A 19,132-nucleotide genomic window follows, 5' to 3' on the forward strand; every position below is an offset into this window, starting at 1 on the left:
ATCACTTTGCTTGCATCATCTCTGTAACACCCCGATAATTCTCTCTTTCCAAAAATATATTTTTAATATAAAACATAGAGAATTACCAAAACAGTATCACTCGTGTGATAACGTATTAGCTTATTCAGAATTTTGCAGCGGAAAACATATAACTAAACCTCATACTTTGATATAATAAATAAATAAGTACTTAAAACCAAACACATTATAAATGTCTACTTCAAACCAACTCATAATAATATGTTCCTACTAAGGCAGTAAATATAATAATATGTTACACAAGCTCTTCATTCCCAGATTCCCAATAATGCAACATCTGCAAACCTGTAAATGTCAATGCTCTAAAGAATCTGCTCACCAAAATGGATCATCACAAGATCAAAAAGACAAAGCCATGATCAACAATCACAAACAAAGCATGTAATCAGCAAAGTTGAGTAATACATAGTATTACATAAACATTCCAAACATGATACTAATAAATAACATGCAGGGATAAATAATAATATAAACATTTTGCAGATATATTTAACTGAACTAAACTTTAAACATCTTTTTATTACTTTAATAGAATAGTAATCGGACCGAGTTGTCTTATCTAAACTTGCCTTCACCAAGGAAGATGAAATACGGGCGTGACTTTGTATTCCAGAATGACCTGCGATATCGAGGAACCTTTTGAAAAATAGGAATGGTGATCAATCCATTTCCCAGAAAAAGCCATGGGCTACCACCATGTACTCTAACTCCTGATTGCCCAACTCTAGACGTGCACCGGTGTAAAGTTTATTACTATCCAAGTTACACTTTACGTGATTTACAATTTATTACTTGTTATGACACAAACACAAGTAACACAGAAATATCAAATCAAACATTCATACTGAACTTCTTTTATCTTAGGATTTAATAAGTGATCACACAACTTACGATCCAAGATTACTTTCTTTACTTTCAACCTTTCTTATTGTGTTAAACCTAGCCAACAATCAATCTTACCTTTCAAAGACATAACTTATCAACTTACCAGATAAGGCCCACAATCCTTATAAAGTAGTGAAAATAATATTGTAAGAGAACACATGATTCAACATGATTCAATCTCAATAATATTATTAATTCCCCTATGTGAATTAATAGCTAAAGTTCCCATCCACATGCTTGTATCAATAATTCCATACAAACATGATAGTCTTTAATTCATAATCAATCTCATAATTAACATGTTTGTACATATGCGTAAAACATGTAAAATCCAATCATACTAAAAATCACATATGAACTTATAAAGTTCCTATACATGATACTACAACTTTTACTTCTTAGATCATGATACTATATCACATAGCACACATGTATGTACATATCTTGTGTAAACCAGTTGATAGGCCACCTTTAATTCCTTAAAAGTCACTTACTGAATATTCTCCGCCTAAAATAATCAATATAAACTAAAATCAATACTCTAAATAAAATACAGAAACTTTGCCTTCTGAATATTATATGCCACCTTCTGATGGGGGATGAATATCCTCGGGGGCTTTGCCTTCTGTTATGATTATGGCATTATATGACACCTTCTAATGGGGGACAATGTCCTCGGTGGCTTTGTTTGGCATTATATGCCACCTTTTGACGGGGGATGAATATCTGTTATTTCACTAGGAACAATACAAGAGGGGGGGTGAATTGTATGTGTAGAAATAAACGTAACTTTTTGCGGCATTTCAAACTTAAACAAATAAACAAGCTAAAGGAACACAAGGGATTTTTACAAGGAAAAACTTCTTGGGCCCAACAAGAAGAAACAACCTCGACCACTAGGGATTTTAAACTCAACTCTTTCACCAATTAGGTCAAACAACTTTTTTACAACCTAATTTTACTCAAGAGCCACACCTTGAGTTCCTAAACTCAAGTTCCTGAACAAATGTTCCCTTAACAGTCGTTCATCTCAACTTCACTTGAAGTTTTCTCACTTTAACTTGCTTTACTCGAAGCTTCTCTCTTACAGAACTTCACTCAAAGTCCCCTTACCCCAAAAACCAAAATACAATTGATCAAATAAACTTGGTGGAATTTGAGTAAGAAGGCAAAGAACAAATGACTTTTATGAGAGAATGAAGGCACTGACACTTTACTTAGTTAAACTCACTAAATCACTTAGTTAGACACACTTAATGGATCTTCATTAGACATTAGTATTTACAATGGTAATAACTTAGAACGTGGGATTAAAACATGTATTAGTGGTTTGAACCATTATTCCATGATGTTCCTTATCAAGAGGAACACATTCCTCAATCATCCTATGATCTTCATGATCACTGTTAAACGTGGGAGAGATTCAAGTTACTACTCCTTAATTTTAGCAACCACTTTAAGCATTACTCGAAAATCTAATTTAATTAAAAACATTTTAATTAATAAAGCCGAAATAAAATCCTTTTACCAAAAATATTATCTTTAAAATATTTCCATAAAAACTTAAAAGAATTTTTACTATCTTTGGAAAAATAAAATCTTTCCTTAAAAAGATTTTCCTTAAAATCAGTTTTTTTTTTCTTAAACAAAACGGTTACCTAGATTATGGCATAATTTACTCAACTAACATAAATGTACTGTTGTAATGCTTCATCCTAGATCTAGTTCCTTTTAATTATTAGTTCTTTCAACATTATAAGTTCAGTGCCAGTTCGTCTGTTCCTTTCAAAGGAACATACGACCATTCTCATTCTAAACTGCCATAGTTCCTTACCATTCTTACTCGTTCCTTTACAATGGAACTAGAAACAAAAAGTCTCGCTTTAGTCTTCTTGCTCCAATGCTGCTCTAGTACCAAATATAGAAAGATCTTCATGTAGTCTTCAAAATCCAAACTTGATTTCTTCCTTTACTTAGTATTCTCTTTGTTTATTTCATTGATACCTTGAAATTCACTCACTTAAACAACTTGTTAGTCCAATACTTAGTTTGCATTTGTGTTCCTTTGTCATCATCAAAACTAGAGTTCAACAATATCCTTGGTGGCTTTGCCTTTTATTATGATTATGGCATTATATGCCACCTTCTGATGGGGGACAATGTCCTCGGTGGCTTTGTCTGGCATTATATGCCACCTTATGATGGGAGATGCATATCCTCGGTGGCTTTGCCTTATGTGACTACTAGCATTACATGCCACCTTCTGATGGGGGATGAATATCCTTGGTGGCTTTGCCTTCTGTCATGATCTATGACATTATATGTCACCTTCTGATGGGGGACTTATGTCCTCGGTGGCTATGTCTTCTGTTGTACTTGCCAAGTAGCCAGAGAAAGTTTTCTGATAATGAAATGTGATAATGGAGATTATATTAATGAAAATGACTTTTAAATTGGTGATTCGAAGTGCATGTTTATGAAATGGTTTTAATATATTCTCTTCTCCCTGTTTGCAAATAAAATGAATTGAAATGAATTTACGTTGTTAGAGTATTATGTTACCGTGCCTCGGCTCATGACGTTTTGTTTTTCTGTTTTAAGTATTCATACGGATGGGATGACGTAGCAGTAAGGATTAATTTACTTAAATTCATGCAACTGCGACTATTATGTAATCCAAGTTTATGATCATTAAATTACGTACATTAGCTATGCTTAAGCTATTTATATATATTTCTAGAATTACTATAACTATTATAGAGGTTTAGTTATATGAAAGAATGTTGCCTTGTACTTTCCCGGATGGAGAGTACGACAGTGACGCACCGACCAAGCTAGGAAGGTATTCCGCGGCTAACCTTTGAAATTAATTAACCTAATAGTGATGCTTAGAATTCGGGGCGTTACAAAAAGGATGTACTTCTTTGCTAGTAAACATCGGATGACAAAGTACATATATCCTTGGTATTTTTTATCTTTTGTCATGATTGATATTTTTGATCCTTTGTAGGGTGCATCGAGTACTCATCAGATATTGAGGTGGTACACCTGGTATTTGATGTTGATGACTCATTTTTTAAGTACCTGCATTGAAAATGTTAGTAAAATATGTCCCTTATTTTTGCCTAAGTGATAATCACTTAGCAAGATATTTTATTTTTATTACCCTAATTTTTGCCAGGAAGATCCTACGGGCTATTTTCTAGTAATTTGAAAAAGAGAATTTTTCCTTATGGAGATAAAAATCTTGTAACTTTGAGTTGAGATATATACGGATCTAGTGGTTCAGTGTGATTAACACCACCTATAAAATATTCTTGTAGCGTTGTACAAAAATATTTTAGATACAACTTGTTAATATTCATAAGTCCGCATTTCAATATACGAAAAACATTTCGGAATTTGATTCTACTAATTTTGCTAATATACTACAAATGGAGGCGTCCTTCTCTTTAAGTAAATATCTCGGATGTTAGTAGTAAAGTAACGAATGATACTTTTGCTAAAATCCAAGAAAAAGTGTATTCTCAGCTAACCAAATGGAAAACTAAATCATTATCTCAACCTGGTAGGACCATTCTTATCCAATCTAATCTAGCAAGGAAAGCCAATTATCAAATGCAAAGTTTTACTTTGCCTCCTCCTACAATTTTAGCTTCCTTTGATAAATGTTATAGGAATTTGTTTTGGAACAAAACTTTAGATGCTAAGTCTCCAAATTTGATAGGGTGGGATAAGATTTATAAACCTTAAAAATTAGGAGGTTTGGGACTTAGGAGAGCTAAGACTAATAATATTGCTCTCCAGTTTAAGATTTTTGGAAGATTTTAACTTCTCATGAAAATTTATGGATAAATCTGGTTAGGAAAAAGTACTTAAAGGACGATGATTTGTTTTCTTATAAAGTCAAAGCTAATGTTTCCTGGCAACGGAAAAAACTTATGGGACTGAGAAGCTCCTTCAAAAAGGGGCTAAGATGGAATGCAGGGAATGGTGAGAATATTTCCTTTTAGTATGACAATTGGATTTTTGATTATCCCATTGCGAATATCTGTCCAGTAGTTAGTGGGACTGAAAGTATAAAAGTTAGTTATGTTATTAATCAGGATCGCCAGTGGGATACAACTCTTCTTACCCAGTTATCCCATTAACTATTTCTACGGTCTCTAATTTGTTTATCCCTAGTGATCAAATCTCTGACAAAATGTTCTGGGGCCTCTCCCCTGATGGAAATTTCTCGTTTAAGTCAGGTGGCTATCTTATTCAAGGCCTCACTTCGCATTTTTCTAAGCCTACAGTTCTTCATTGGATTTGGAAGATGAAGGTTCCCTTCAAAATTAAATTTTTTATTTGGAAAATTTGTCAAAATGGTCTTCCTACAAAGAAAAGGTTGGAATTAAGTCATGTTTTTCTCCCATTGGAGTGTGGATTATGTAATTACTATTATGAGGATGTCTCTCTTTTTTTCTTTTTCTTTTTTCTAATTGTCCGTTTGTTATTGATGTGTTTAAGGATCTAAATATTCATATGAAACCCCCCATGATTGTTAATGACTCTTCCTTTGTAAATCACTTGTTAAAGCTAAAATCTTGCTTCTCGATGTCTCAAGTCTCAAATTGAGGTTTTTGCTATTTCTTGGTGGTTCATTTGGTATAACCGTAATGGGATAATTTTTCGTCAAGAAAGTTGTTCTCCAGATAAAGCTAGTGCGATGATTAGAGCATATGTGCGTAAGATTAGGCTTCGTGGAGCTTCAGTTGATGAAATTGATGCTAAATTCTCATTGTGTGCTACTAAGAGAAGTTGTAGATCTTCTGGTAAGATTAGGGATCAGGTAAGTTGGTGTCCTCCTACAAACTATCACAAAATTAATTTTGATGGTTCAAAACTTCCAAATGGTCAAGCTTCATTCGATTTTGTTATTCGTGATTCCGATGGGAAAATCCTATCATATGGTGTTGGTGCTCTTGATTCGTCAGTTTCTATTCTTGTTGTTGAAGCTAGGGGTTTGAGAGAAGGAAATAGATGGGATCTTTCTTTAGGCATTAGAAATCTTATTATTGAGCGTGATAATTTGGTTGTTATCCAATCTATTAAAAACATTTGGAAAATTTCAGGGACTATTAACTCTCTTATTTTTATATTCAGTTGACAATATGAAGCAGTTTGAGGATGTCCAGATTTATCAAGCGTTTCGAGGTCACACAACGACTAATCTTACTTATTGGTTTGATGTTCCTGATTTTCCTTTTGCGTAATCATCCGCAAGGATGGTTTAGGGTGACCCAAATCTTGGGATCCACCCTAATTGTTTCTTTTCGTTTTTTTTTTTTAAAAAAATACTATGTTTGAGTTGTCAGTATCATGTGAAAATAACTTTCTACAAAAAGTAGTCATGATCATAAAGTAATAAAAAATTTAGTGCATAAAGTAGTCAAGTAGATGCATATAAATGGGACCAACGAGACCATCCTTACCGGGACCACATTTTCACCTCTTAACAACTGACCAACGGATTTAACAAGGACTACGTCTGATCAACACTTAGTGCAACTTTTTAATTACTAACCCCACAAAATTATATACTATATGATGTATGTAACTTTTAGTGAAAAGTACGAACACTAGATAACTAAACTAAACTTAGTACATATAAAGATAATAGATTTCGTTTAAAATAAACAAAATATAAACTAACCTAATAAAATATAGTAGCATATATTATGAGTAACAAAGTTTATAAGATAAAGATGAATTGTTATAAAAGATATTTTGAAAATATTTTAGATAATTAATAAAACTAATTAAAATATTTAATTAACTCCATTGATTATATTGGGCTAGAAAAAGGATTTTAGAAAATAAGACTTTCATAAAACTATTTTTAAAAGGTTTTCGAAGATGGGCTTTTATAAAACTATTTCAAAAGATTTTCGAAAGCAGGCTTTTAGAAAACTATTTATAAAAAGGTTTTCAGAATTTTTTTTTTTTTTTGATAAGAAAAAGTGACCCGAACTCCGCTCGGGTCTAAGGTCTTAATGGGCCAGACACTTGAGAGCAAGGGGGAAGGGTAAGGGGAATCTCTACCCTCAAAGTGCTTCTAGTGGGGATTGAACCCCCAACCTTGAGATTGGAAGGGTGCTCTCCTTACCACTACACGAAGCACTACTTGGTAAAAAAAAAAAACGTTTTCGAAAATGGGTCATTAAAACATGTTAGAATATGGATTGAGTTTGAAATATTTTATTTTAGGCTTGTTTTTTAGTCTTTGTTCGATCCAGGTCAATTAAAGCGGAGGTAGTAGTCATTATAGAGTACTCAAATGAAAAAGACAATTTTATGTGTTTACAATTGCCTTGTAGTTCATTATTCTAGATAATGTATACTTGAATCTCTCTATCAATGTTGTAGTATAATCCGAGATGGAGCATTTATTTTTTTCTATTTCATCAAGATCCACACATTGTTGCAATTTTACTGTAATATTAGAGCTCGACATTATTTTGAGGTTACTCATTAATTAGCTTATTTTTAAGGGATTTGATTAGCTAGCTGAGTAGCTGGTTTCTAGAGATTTGGAGTTGTGTTTTATTTTTGTCCAAAAGCGCGCTCCAGTGCTTGGTTACACACTACACAGTCACGGACTCACGGCCACACGGATAATTATAAGTGTGACGCGTTGTTTGAGTTTTGCTTGTGAGTCGTGGCCGGTCTTTTTGTGCCTAAGAATTCTCCATGCATGCACATATTACATATACCTAACTAACTTACTTATGATCTGGGTCCACCCCCATTAATGTCGTCATAGTAACAAACTCCCACCCCCATCTCAATTAAATCCTTCAATTTCACCCCCCAAACTCAGCCAAATCACAGAGAAAAAGAGAGAGAACCAAAAATGGTGGGCATAAATGTGTTACAAACTTTCCTATTTCCACCACCACCATCAGTATTCGTAACAGCAATGTCATTCATAAGCTTTGGGTCGCTCGCAAATGCTGGATTTTCAGAATTAAAGGGAAAACATATGCAGTACTCCAAATTTTTGAATTGGAATCCCAATAACCAGCAGAAAAACCCTAGCTCTACAATTACACAACAAAAGAGTAAACTTTCTAGCAAAATTGGGATGGCAATTCTTTATACTCCTGCTTTTCTTTTTGGGTTTGCTTCCCTTTTTATCTTCCCTGATGAAGGTCTCAGATTTTTCTTGCTTCGTTTCACTCTTACCATCCATTTTCTCAAAAGGGTTCTTGAGGTAATCCTTATAAATTTATGTATTTTGTCTATATTTGCTCATTATCTTAACTTCCATTCGCAATATTCAGATTGTGTGACTTTTTTAGATTGATTTGGACTAGAGTAGTATTTTCTGAACAGTATTGAACTGAACTAAATTAACTAAACTGAAATTAACTCAATTAAAATGAGAGAAACTAAACCGAAAAGTAACTCAATTGAAATTAACTGAAGTAAAATTAACTGAATTGAAAGTAAGTCCAAAAGAACATGGCCTGAGAGAGCATTGTTGATAATGATATAGACGTGTACCGGTGTTGGCCTTTTGGGTATTTACCTTTGTTGAGTATTTATAACTAGTATAGTCAATGAAACGTTAAGTAGAAAATGAATAAGTCGACGATATTTGAGTGATTGAAGTTTGGGATGACTTCTAGAGCATGTATTGTTAATAAGTTGAAACATCTTGGGGGATAAATTTTACTCCCTTCGTCCTCTATTAGTTTACCCCTTTCTTTTGCATAGAGTTTTAGGAGGAATAGCATTGTGCAGCATACAAAGAGAGAGAAAAGATTATTTATATTTAAAGTTGAATATATGTGTGATGAAAAGTTTGTGGTCTCATTCCAAAAATAGCAAAAAAAGAAGGGGTAAACTAATAAGGGATACCCTTAAAAGGAATACGGGTAAACTAATAGAGGATGGAGGGAGTAATTTACTCCCTCCGTCCTATAATATAGTGTTTGTTTATGTGTCTATTAAGGTCAAACTTTAAAATCTTTAACGAGATATCCTCATTAATATATATAAAACATACTCATGTGGGATCTTGTAAGGTTCGCCTCAACGTGTACTTTCATACTATCAACTCTTTGAATTTTTATTTATACGGAATTGAAGATATTGAAGGTCAAAGGTATATCTTGAAGACTTGCAAAAAGGAAACATGCACTATATTATTGGGACGGAGGAAGTACTATTTTAAGTATAATAATGTTTTTCTATTTCAAGTAGTTAGGTCTCAGAGATCCTACATAACCGCTGCTAGGAGTTAGGCCAAAATGAAATGAGAATCAAATCCTTTATGGAGGGGTGATACTATAAGTGCTTGTATTTAAAAAGGAAATGAAATAAAATAGAGGAAGGAAATGATAACAAAGCGTGTTGCATTCATTGAGTGTTTGGTTCAAGCTTTGAAACGGAAAGTGAATGATAACCATTACCACCAAGGGAAGGATTTGTCACTTGAGGGGACTGGAAGGTAACAACATAGGAGAATCCTTTACCACCAAGTAATGGTAACGGGTTGAACCATGTAATTGGTTCTATTTCTTAGAGTTCAAAAATGGTGAACCAAACATGCTCTAAGAGTTAAGTGTTGATTGCTACTATACCTAGTTAATAGTTCTGGTGAGTGCAATTCACATGATTCTTTCAATATTACTCCTTACTTATTAGTTAAGGAAAATGGACACGATCAGTCCTAACTATGGCCAACTCACCTTAAACGGTCCCAACTTATTTATTTCAGAGGTCCCGATTCCCAAAGGATCTCTTCCTAAAATGGTCCTTTAACTTAATTAACTTGTTAAATTGGTTAAGTATCACACATTAGACTCTTGTGCTGACTTTGATTAATTAAAAAAAGATGATTATCAGATGAGTATTATGTGTCCCAATTAACTTCTTAAATTTGTTGATAATGATACATTAGACTCTTCTGTTGACTTCAATTAAATAAAAAAAAATATGATTATCAGATGAGTGTCATGTGTCTCAATTAACTTGTTTAGCAATTTAATTTTAATTAAGCTAAAGGACCGTTTTAGGAAGAGACCCAAAAGTTGGACCACTCTAAGTTAATCAAAAGTTAGGACCTTTCAAAGTGAATCAGTTATCAATATTTCGTATTAGTTATTCCTTTGATAATTTCAATACAATGTCACTTGTTGTGGCAGGAAATAGTGGGGTAAGTAGTCTATGATGGAAGTAATTATACAATTTTAGAGGGTAAGTATATTATTGTGGAGGTTAGGGGTGCTTATCGAGCGAGCCGAGCCCGAATAGTACTGGGCTCGGCTCGAGCTCGTTTAACTTTTCATGGGCTCGGCTCGTGAGCTCGTCGAGCTTAAGGGAGCAGAGCTCCACTCGAGCTCGTGACTAGAATTTGAGGCTCGAGCTCGGCTCGTGAGCTCGTTTAGGCTCGGTTCGTGAGCACATTTAGGCTCGACTAATGAGCTCGGCTCGGCTCGAAGTAGGTGAGCTTGTTCACTCACCCATTATATGCTTTTATAACTTGATTTCCCTCTTAGCATTGCTAAGATTTCAATGTGGGACTCATGGTTTGTTAAAGAAAAACAAACTCACTATCCCCATGCTTTATAACTTGGTTTCCCCTCTTAGTATTGCTAAGATTTCAATGTGGAACTCCATGTTTTGTTTAAGATAAACAAACTCATTCTACATATGCTTATATAATTTGGAATTTCTCTTAGCATTGCTAAAATTTCAATGTGGGAGTCCATGTTTTGTTACAGAAAAAAAACTCATTATATCCTTGTTTTGTTTAAAATTTCAATGTGGGACTCCATGTTTTGCTAAAGAAAAAATTATCAAATATTTTAAGTATTAAATAATCAAATATTTAAAAATATACTTCATTCCCTCTATGAAGAAAATAAAGTATAGTTTTTATTTTCCAACCAAGGAGATACAAAATTAAAGTTTAAGTTGAAGTAAGGAGTAGTAGCTATTTATAAAGAAAATAAGGTTGATCCTTGTTTTCTTAACCAATGTGGGACTTTAGTGCCTAGTGGAGTAGAGGTGAAGTTGGATCACAAATTAAAATATATAATTTGTAATCTAAATTAAAATATAAATTTGTATTAAATTTTTCTAATGTAAAATATTTTTTTTAGTATAAAATAATAATCGAGCTGTTCACGAGCTTTACGAGCCGAGCTTTGCCTAGCTCGGCTCGGCTCGTTTAAGTCTCGAGCTTCAACGAGCCGAGTTTTGTCCGAGCCGAGCCCGAGCTGCTCGCGAGCTTGTCAGGCTCATTATCACCCCTAGTGGAGGTCATTTTAATAAAGTGTGAAAATTTTAAGCATGGAGATAGTATGTTCAAAATAAAAATACTATAGTAAAATGACAAATATATTATTAATGTTAATAAAAAACATGAACAAACGGAAATATATATGGGGAGGTTCCTCACTTTATCACGTGGTGATTTTGCTGAGCCCAATGAGAAGTGATCTCCTATTCCCCCCCCCCCCCTCTTGTAGTAGTGAACCAGTTTTGAATTTGAAAAATCAAGTGTGCTTATTTATCAAGTGTGAACCAAAACTGCTTTGCTGAGAAACTGTGTTACTACGATCCTTCACCTGCTTTCCATATCTGTGGGTATATGTCGAATGTGGGTGTACATGTAATCTTGCAGAAAAGCTAGACATTTAGGAGTTCGACACTTTAGCAACTTTTACTAACATCGAAGAGAAATGATCTCTGAGAACTTTGTGAGAAAATCATGAACTAGGCTGCAAGAAGGTAAAATCAACCCTCCAATTAGAAGTTTTAATTACTGTTAAAATTATTCTTAAAACTGGACTGGGTGGACTCTAAGATTAAGCTAATGAGCATTGCTAGTCATTCCTTGGCAATATAATTGGCTGTAAAGCCATTCATTGAATCATCACTCATCTATAGATTGTCTAAGTTTTTCTTAATTCCAATCATTGACTAGTAGGAACATGCTGGTTCCTTTTTGCTCTCTTTTTCTACAAATTCTTATATGTCACATGCACTTCATTAGTTGATGGTGTGATGCTAGTTACTTACAATGCATATTCGAGGTTAACTTTAATATATGAACAAGGTTACTATAAGCATCAATAGGGTTATGATAGGGTTATACTTAGTGCATTAATGGGGTAGCTTTGGCGGAGTTATTGATAATTTTCTTATTTGACGTGCACATAATGTCGCATCATCATCTGAGCATTTGACCGATTCACATAGCAGGTGAGTTGTTCTTTTTAGGGCTGCACTAGATAAGTGTGCATATTTTGGCCCATAGAGACAACATTCTGATTCCATGTATAAATCTTCAATATTATTATGAGATAAGCTATTTCCACGTTAGCTAGTCTTTCCATTGAAAACAGTTCGTATATATTTCGCAAATTTATTTTTTTCCTGAGATTATGTTTCATAAATGGTGGGGGGGGGGGGGGGAGTTCAAATCCAGTGAATCCTCATTTAAGTGTTTGCTAATTGCTATGGTACATCTTTTAACGACAGTAAATCAAATTTTGAGGTAAGCATTAGTCAGGGATTATGTGTACTATGAGGGACAATAAGACATAAACCCTGTGTTGTTTGATTTCTTGGGATTTTTCAACTCGCAATGTTGTTGAGTTGCATACATCAAAGCAATCAAACAATTTGAGACTGAGTAGGTTTCCTGACTTATAACTTGTACATCCCATAAACAGTACAAAAAGCTTTTCATCAAGGAAATACCACGGTTCAGTGAATTATTTCTATGTATAAGTTCTACACTCTAAACCCACTATGTTATGCTACATGCCGATAATTGCTCTCAGAACTGCAGTCTGTAAATGCAAGTCGCTTGATTGCTATAACTATAACCCAAGAAGTCCCTGTGATTTTCTTGCTATGGTGCAGAATCCATAGTAATATCTATGAGCAAAATAAAAAATGTAGAAATGGCATTTGGGAATTAGTGAATTTTTTTAATTAAGGGACTAGCTAATCAGGACCGGATTAGGCTTTTAGCTTTAATAGTGACAGGATCAGACTCAAAGTCCTTATAGCATGATGTTTGTTTTGCTGCTCGTAACTACTCGTATAAAACCCAATTACAGCACAGGATTTCACAGAAGTCTACATAATTGTAGGGGAACTTCAGAAGCACTCCTATTATCATATACCTGCCAGAGTAATGCCTTGTGCCATATTACTGTATTGCTAAAATGCTGGATTAGTACATGGACATCATTGGTTTACTAGATTCTGTTATCTTTCCTTTGAACTAATGTAATGTGCTTTGTAGGTATTGTTTGTTCACAGATTTGGCGGTAGTGGTGTTGCTCGTGATGCAGCGATTCCTATTGCTCTTAGTTACTTCCTCTCCACAGTAACCATGATTTATGCACAATACTTATCAGTAGAATTCTCTGAGCCGTCTTTTGACCTGAAATATGCTGGAGTTGTGTTGTTTCTGCTGGGAATAGTAGGTAACTTCTACCACCATTACATCCTCGCTACACTAAGGGGAAAGGGTGAGAAAGAGTACAAGATACCTAAGGGAGGTTTGTTTAATCTAGTGATTTGCCCACATTATCTCTTTGAAGTATTGGGGTTTGTAGGCGTATCTTGCATAGCTCAAACACCATATACCCTCTCGTTCACTGCCGGAACAACTTTGTATTTGATGGGTAGGAGTTATGCCACTAAGAAGTGGTACTTGTCTAAGTTTGAGGACTTCCCCAGGGATTTGAAGGCTTTTCTTCCTTTTATTTTCTAGTTGTACTCAAGAAACCATGCCATGAAGATGTTCTTGCTCAAAGATAAACGAACAGGCCGAGGAATACTTGTATTATGAGGACTTAAGCTTTGTACCACCAATTTCAGAGGAGGATTGTATTATGAGGACTTAACCTTTCCTCAATTATATAAAGTGTATGTGGGATTTAATTGTTGTGTATTATACGAGTAAAGAAAGAATGAAGTTGGTGGAGGTTAGGGTAATGCATTGGCCATTAGTGTACCAAAGAGGTAATTATATCCGCCCAAATATTGTATGTAATTCTTCGTTGTAATTCTTGGATCTTAGCTTCGTTTACAGTTACTCGAATCGGGTTCAGGTCGGGTCATCTCAGGTTTCAGGTCATGTTCGGTCAGGTCGTGTCAGGTCATTAAATCAAACAGGTCGGGTGCAGGTCGGGAACGATCGTAATTCGGTCAGGTCTGTCTCGGATAATTTCTTCTTCGGGTTCGATGCGGTCAATTTCGGGACAGGTCATCTTTCGTGATTATGTGGTGTCGGGTCGGGTTTATAGCAGGTTTGTAGCAGGTGCTTTCAGGTTCAGGTCATGCACGGGTCGGATACTTATCAGGTGAGGACAATAGCGGTTTGAGTCAGGTTCGAGTCGGGTTCAGGTTGGTAGTTATCGGGTTATACCATACTTGATTTCAGGTCACTTTCGGGTCGATTCGAGTACGGAACATGTCATGAATTTTGTGTGGCGTCGCTTCAAATTTGTATCATTATTTAAGATTTCATTGAAAATTAATGCTTGAATAGTTCATCTAGTTATATGCCTTTTTACAGTAGTATTAGTTTATGATTTATGTTACTATGTCGTGAAATCAATGACAAATCGAATTATCAACAATCAACAAGTCGGGTAAAATCGGGTAAGATGTAGAACCAAGTCAAGTAAAATAATGTACCGGGTCACAACATGTCTAGTAAAATCAGGTAACGGGTCGCAACAGGTCGGGTTAATGACAAGTTACGTCGAGTTATAATAAGTTTCAGGTCCTAATCGGGTCAGGTATTGAAGGGTTCAAATCGTTGTCAGATCGGGTCATTTCAGTTATCGGTCTTTTTTGGACGGGTATCGGTTCAGGTTCAGGTCATAGAGTATCGGGTCAAGAGCAGGTATCAGTTATTATCAGGTCGGGTGCAGGTCAGGTTTCAGCTGACCTGTTTTGCCAAATTTTCAGGTGCAAGTCAGTTACATGTCATTACAGGTTCAGGTCGGGTTATCAGATCAGGTCATTTTTTGACAGTTCTAGTTTACACAACAAATTTACTTCTCGTTTTCCTCGTCTTCACACTCCCCTAGGCCCTATATATATGAGACAACATATCATTTTGGGTTCTTGAAAGTGATAGGCCATCTTGACATTGGCGCGAAAAATATGGAAAGGAATGATCTTGGAGTTTCATTAGAGATGTGGAGGAGCCACATAGCTAATGTGGGTCAATTGACTCTGCTCAAAAAGATATGGAATTTCTCCTAAATTTTTTTGAAAATTTCAGTGTATTTCCTTAGAAATTTAACTATTTAATCATTTTAAATTTGTGAAATTTTTTTTCGATCCTACTAGATATATTTTCTAGATTTATCACTTATTTAGAGTTTGTATTTATTTCATTAATTAAGATGTAAAAATCTGTAATAGAATTTTGATCTACTTTTTTTTTTAGTGTGAATTATTTTGATTGTAGATGGCATTTTGACATTGTTACTAATGATATAATCCTTTCCTCATTTTTTCTTTCAAACACTAAGGAGATAAATAAATAATTTGAGTTTATATTAGGCTTATTTGGTGGCGGATTTTTAGCTAGTTATTGATTGGCTTTTGCCTTTAATACATAGTCATATAAATAGCTTTTCGGCCAATATGAAAAAAATTATATAGGATAAAAAAATTTGGTAAATAGCTTTTTAACCAATATGAAAAAATTCACTATCTTTTTGTAGCATGTCTATTAAGTTTTCAAGTACATCTAGGGCTTGGGATATCTTGACAAATCTAGCTACTTATTTGCTCATTTGAAGCCATCATCGGACGAGAAGATGATTTGTATATACTCTTGACCCCTTGGGTGTACATAGTCTGGGTGTACTCGGGAACACCTAATAATTCGTTTCTTTTTTAAAAGAGTTTTCTGTTAGAGACAACCTTTTAAATACAACTTTTTGTGAAAAACAACCTTTTAAATTTTTTTGGCAAGTTCAAACCTCAATTTTTTTTTTGTTTAAAACATCTCTAGTCTTGACTCACCGGATTTCGATGTTTACTACAGTTAATGAATCGCGTGCCCTCACGTGACTTAATTAAACCCAAAATTTCCCCTTTTCCCTCATTCCCCCCCCTTCCCCCCTCTTAATCATATCACTTTTCTTCTCTTTTCCTTTTTTCAAGAAAACAACCATTACGGTCCTCCTAACTCCCCTCTAAAGCATCAAAATATAATGAAAGAAGCTGCAAATTAATGCACTCAACCACCTAAATGTATATTAGACATAAATTTCATTTTTTAAGCTTCAAAACAACATTATCTTAAAAGTTCGAGTTTTTTTTACCTAATGTATACTTTGCCATGAGTACTCTTAAACAGAGAGTTGAGTCATCATCAAGAACAGCGAAGAGGTGACCAATTATAAATTCATTCAAAAAGCAAGGTAATGTGTATTATACTCTGACATTTTGATTTATGTATGTTACCAACAAAAAATATGGACTTCGTGTTCAATTTTAACTTCCTCTTATAGATGTACAAAATCTATAATTTTTCATTAGTAATGAATCTAATATGATTAATTTCATTAAATTGGATTTAATTGTGCTAATTGTGGTTGGAGTTGGATTATAACCAATTTTTGTGAATTATGATTTCTTGAATGCTGAACTTTAGTGTTGTAGCCTAAATAATCAACGGCTCTCCTGAAGACACGTGGATCCATCAGGAACATCCACATGTCCTATCAAAAGGAGTAAAAAAGTGGTTCAAACCCTGCGTTTTGATGTGAAAGGAGTAAAAGTCCACCTTTTGGCCTCAAGGAATATTCGGGGCCCAATCCCAAAACACAGCCTCACATGATTGGCTGATGCTCAGCACCCAATCATTGCCTATCACATGTCGAGATTTGATTGCCTGACTTATCAGATGTCCTTATTTTAGGGTGACATCAAATGACACCATTCAGACCCCAAACACTATTAATAGTCTCCTTAAAATTAGGAGAAAGGTAACTTTTTGAACAGTGTGCTCATACTGTAAAAATATATACTCCCTCACTTTTTCTCTCTATCTCTACTTTTCCCTTTCCCTCCTAATACCTAACTTAAGCTTCGGAGGGGGAACCACCACCCAAACCTCCCGGGTTGGTCCCTTCTTTTGCATGTCTGTGAATGGAGCTCAGGTTCGGGTTACAAGATTCGGACATCGTTGCACAAATCTCCATTGAAGAATAGTTTGAAGGATAAGAGTTTTTACTTGTCGGCCAATTAGTCCAAACATTTGACGTCGCCTCTGGGGAGACACCACGATGACTGATTGTTACTCGTCCAATGTAGCTAGGAAATGAAGTTTTCATAATCGAGTTGAAGATACGGTAGACCATGAGAGACCGCCTCGAAGGAGGGATAGACCACCATCCATAATCAATGTTCCTAGTTAGAGCCATGTACCCGTCATCCAGGAAAATCTTTAACGTCCAGTGACCGCTGCTCATTTGGAGAACGTCTTGAATGACTTCCAGACTAAGATGGTCGTCGTCCAGGAACATATCAAGAACAATATGCTATTTTTCAAGTGAATCCAGATCCAGCTGCTAACAATCCAGTTCCTCTTTTGGGGCGTTCCCAAGAGAATCGTCCAGGTCCAAGTCGACCTACTCGACAGAAACCCTAAAAGAGAACAGCCAAAGAAAGATAATTTGAAGGTAGTGAGCGCTGAACGAAGATGGATTGGAACCTGGTGGTAAGGACCGAGGAAGATGCTCGTCCAAATGGACACAGAATGAAAACAGATCCCCATGAGTACTTACAGGTAAAGAAAGCTGTTGCATTACAACGGTCGGCCACAGGGTCTACACCGTATTTGAGAGATCCCCCTTTGAGGTTACCATTTAGAATAGAAAGAAGAAGTCTGGGCCATATCTTGCTCGTCTAAGAAAAGAGAAAATTGTAGTACAACCAATGGTTTATCGGCATGCAGCCCCCGCAAACACCTCATCTAACCCTATGTTGAAAGAGTATCGTAAGGAGTTCATACTTAATGAGGGACAGTTAGGAGCCCTCCGGATCAACTGGCCAACGCCCTTTTCGGTCAGGATCAGGGAAGCGCCCCCCTTCACAAAGGTTAAACTCCCAACCACAGAGCCATTTAATGGAATAACTGATCTATATGATCATCTCTCCGCCTATAAGCATCAAATGTATGTCCAAGCAGTAGATGATGCTACTTGATGCAAGAACTTCCAGGCTACTTTAAAGGGAGTAACTCATAAGTGGTTTAACAATTTTCTCCCGAATTCAATCAATAAGTTTACTGAACTCAGTTATCTTTTCACTAGTCATTTTGTTACCAATCGACAAGAACAGGAGACAAGCGTGCACTTGGGCAAGGTCGTCCAAGGACCAAAAGAAGCCCTTAGAAGTTTTGTTAAGAGATTAAATCTATAAGCATTGCAAATTTTAGATCTTAATGCTTGAGTGGCTTTTGACGCCTTCATCAGAGGGCTACGACCAAAAAGTTTTAAGTTTGATCTAGTGAAGATGAAAATGACCACCCTTAGAGAAACCCTGAAGGAGGCTGAAGCATTCATACACAACACGAAAGGTTTTTCCCATGCCAACCATCCCGAGTCCAAGAAGCCTGAAGAGGTAGCTCAGGTAAAAAAGAGCAATCCTAAAGAGGCTGAGACTTGGGTCATAACCTCCACAACCAATTCGTCCAGGCGAGGAAAGAGGAAATAATCTGAATCTCCAGCTGATCCCATAGAATTTAGCAAAGATCAAGACTCCATTCTTATGGAGATTAAGGATCAATATGAGTTAAAGCTCCAGCTGAAGTGAAGACTCTTTATAAGAATAGAGATAGAAGAAAATACTATCATTTTCACAGGGATTGTGGTCATGAGACCGAAGAATGTAAGAACCATAAGAGGGCTTTGGAGGATTTAGCCCAGAAAGGACAGATGAATTCATACTTTCCCCAAGGGAAAGGAAATTTCAGAGGAAGGATGATCATTAGGGAAAGAAGAAAGAAAGTGAAAGCACTGACGAGGATGTTATTGTCATCTCAGGAGTATTTGCAGCTGCAGGACCAACCAATAAGGGGCACAAAAACAATCTCAAGGAGCTCGGCCAAATTTTATTAACAGATCAGACAAAGGCTGAGCCCTTCCCTAAAGTAGTA

At 35.5% G+C, this 19,132-nt stretch overlaps 1 protein-coding gene across 1 annotated transcript; it reads left to right on the forward strand.

The window, feature by feature from the left end:
• The first annotated feature begins 7,681 nt into the window (after positions 1-7,681).
• Positions 7,682-14,506, forward strand: LOC104907190 (uncharacterized). Its single transcript, XM_010696083.4, has 2 exons — positions 7,682-8,182; positions 13,241-14,506. Exons 1-2 carry the CDS (start codon positions 7,823-7,825, stop codon positions 13,712-13,714), a joined length of 834 nt encoding a protein of 277 aa, XP_010694385.1. The 5' UTR covers positions 7,682-7,822; the 3' UTR covers positions 13,715-14,506.
• The last annotated feature ends 4,626 nt before the right edge of the window (positions 14,507-19,132 follow it).

The sequence above is a fragment of the Beta vulgaris genome, chromosome 4, assembly GCF_026745355.1.
Source record: "Beta vulgaris subsp. vulgaris cultivar EL10 chromosome 4, EL10.2, whole genome shotgun sequence".
NCBI lineage: Eukaryota > Viridiplantae > Streptophyta > Magnoliopsida > Caryophyllales > Amaranthaceae > Beta > Beta vulgaris.

Excerpts from the sequence above, each read along its gene's own strand:
- LOC104907190 (XM_010696083.4), top strand. The coding sequence starts at position 7,823 with ATGGTGGGCATAAATGTGTTACAAACTTTCCTATTTCCACCACCACCA. Across the intron at positions 8,183-13,240 it reads TTCTCAAAAGGGTTCTTGAG|GTATTGTTTGTTCACAGATT; the intron begins GTAATCCTTATA and ends TGTGCTTTGTAG.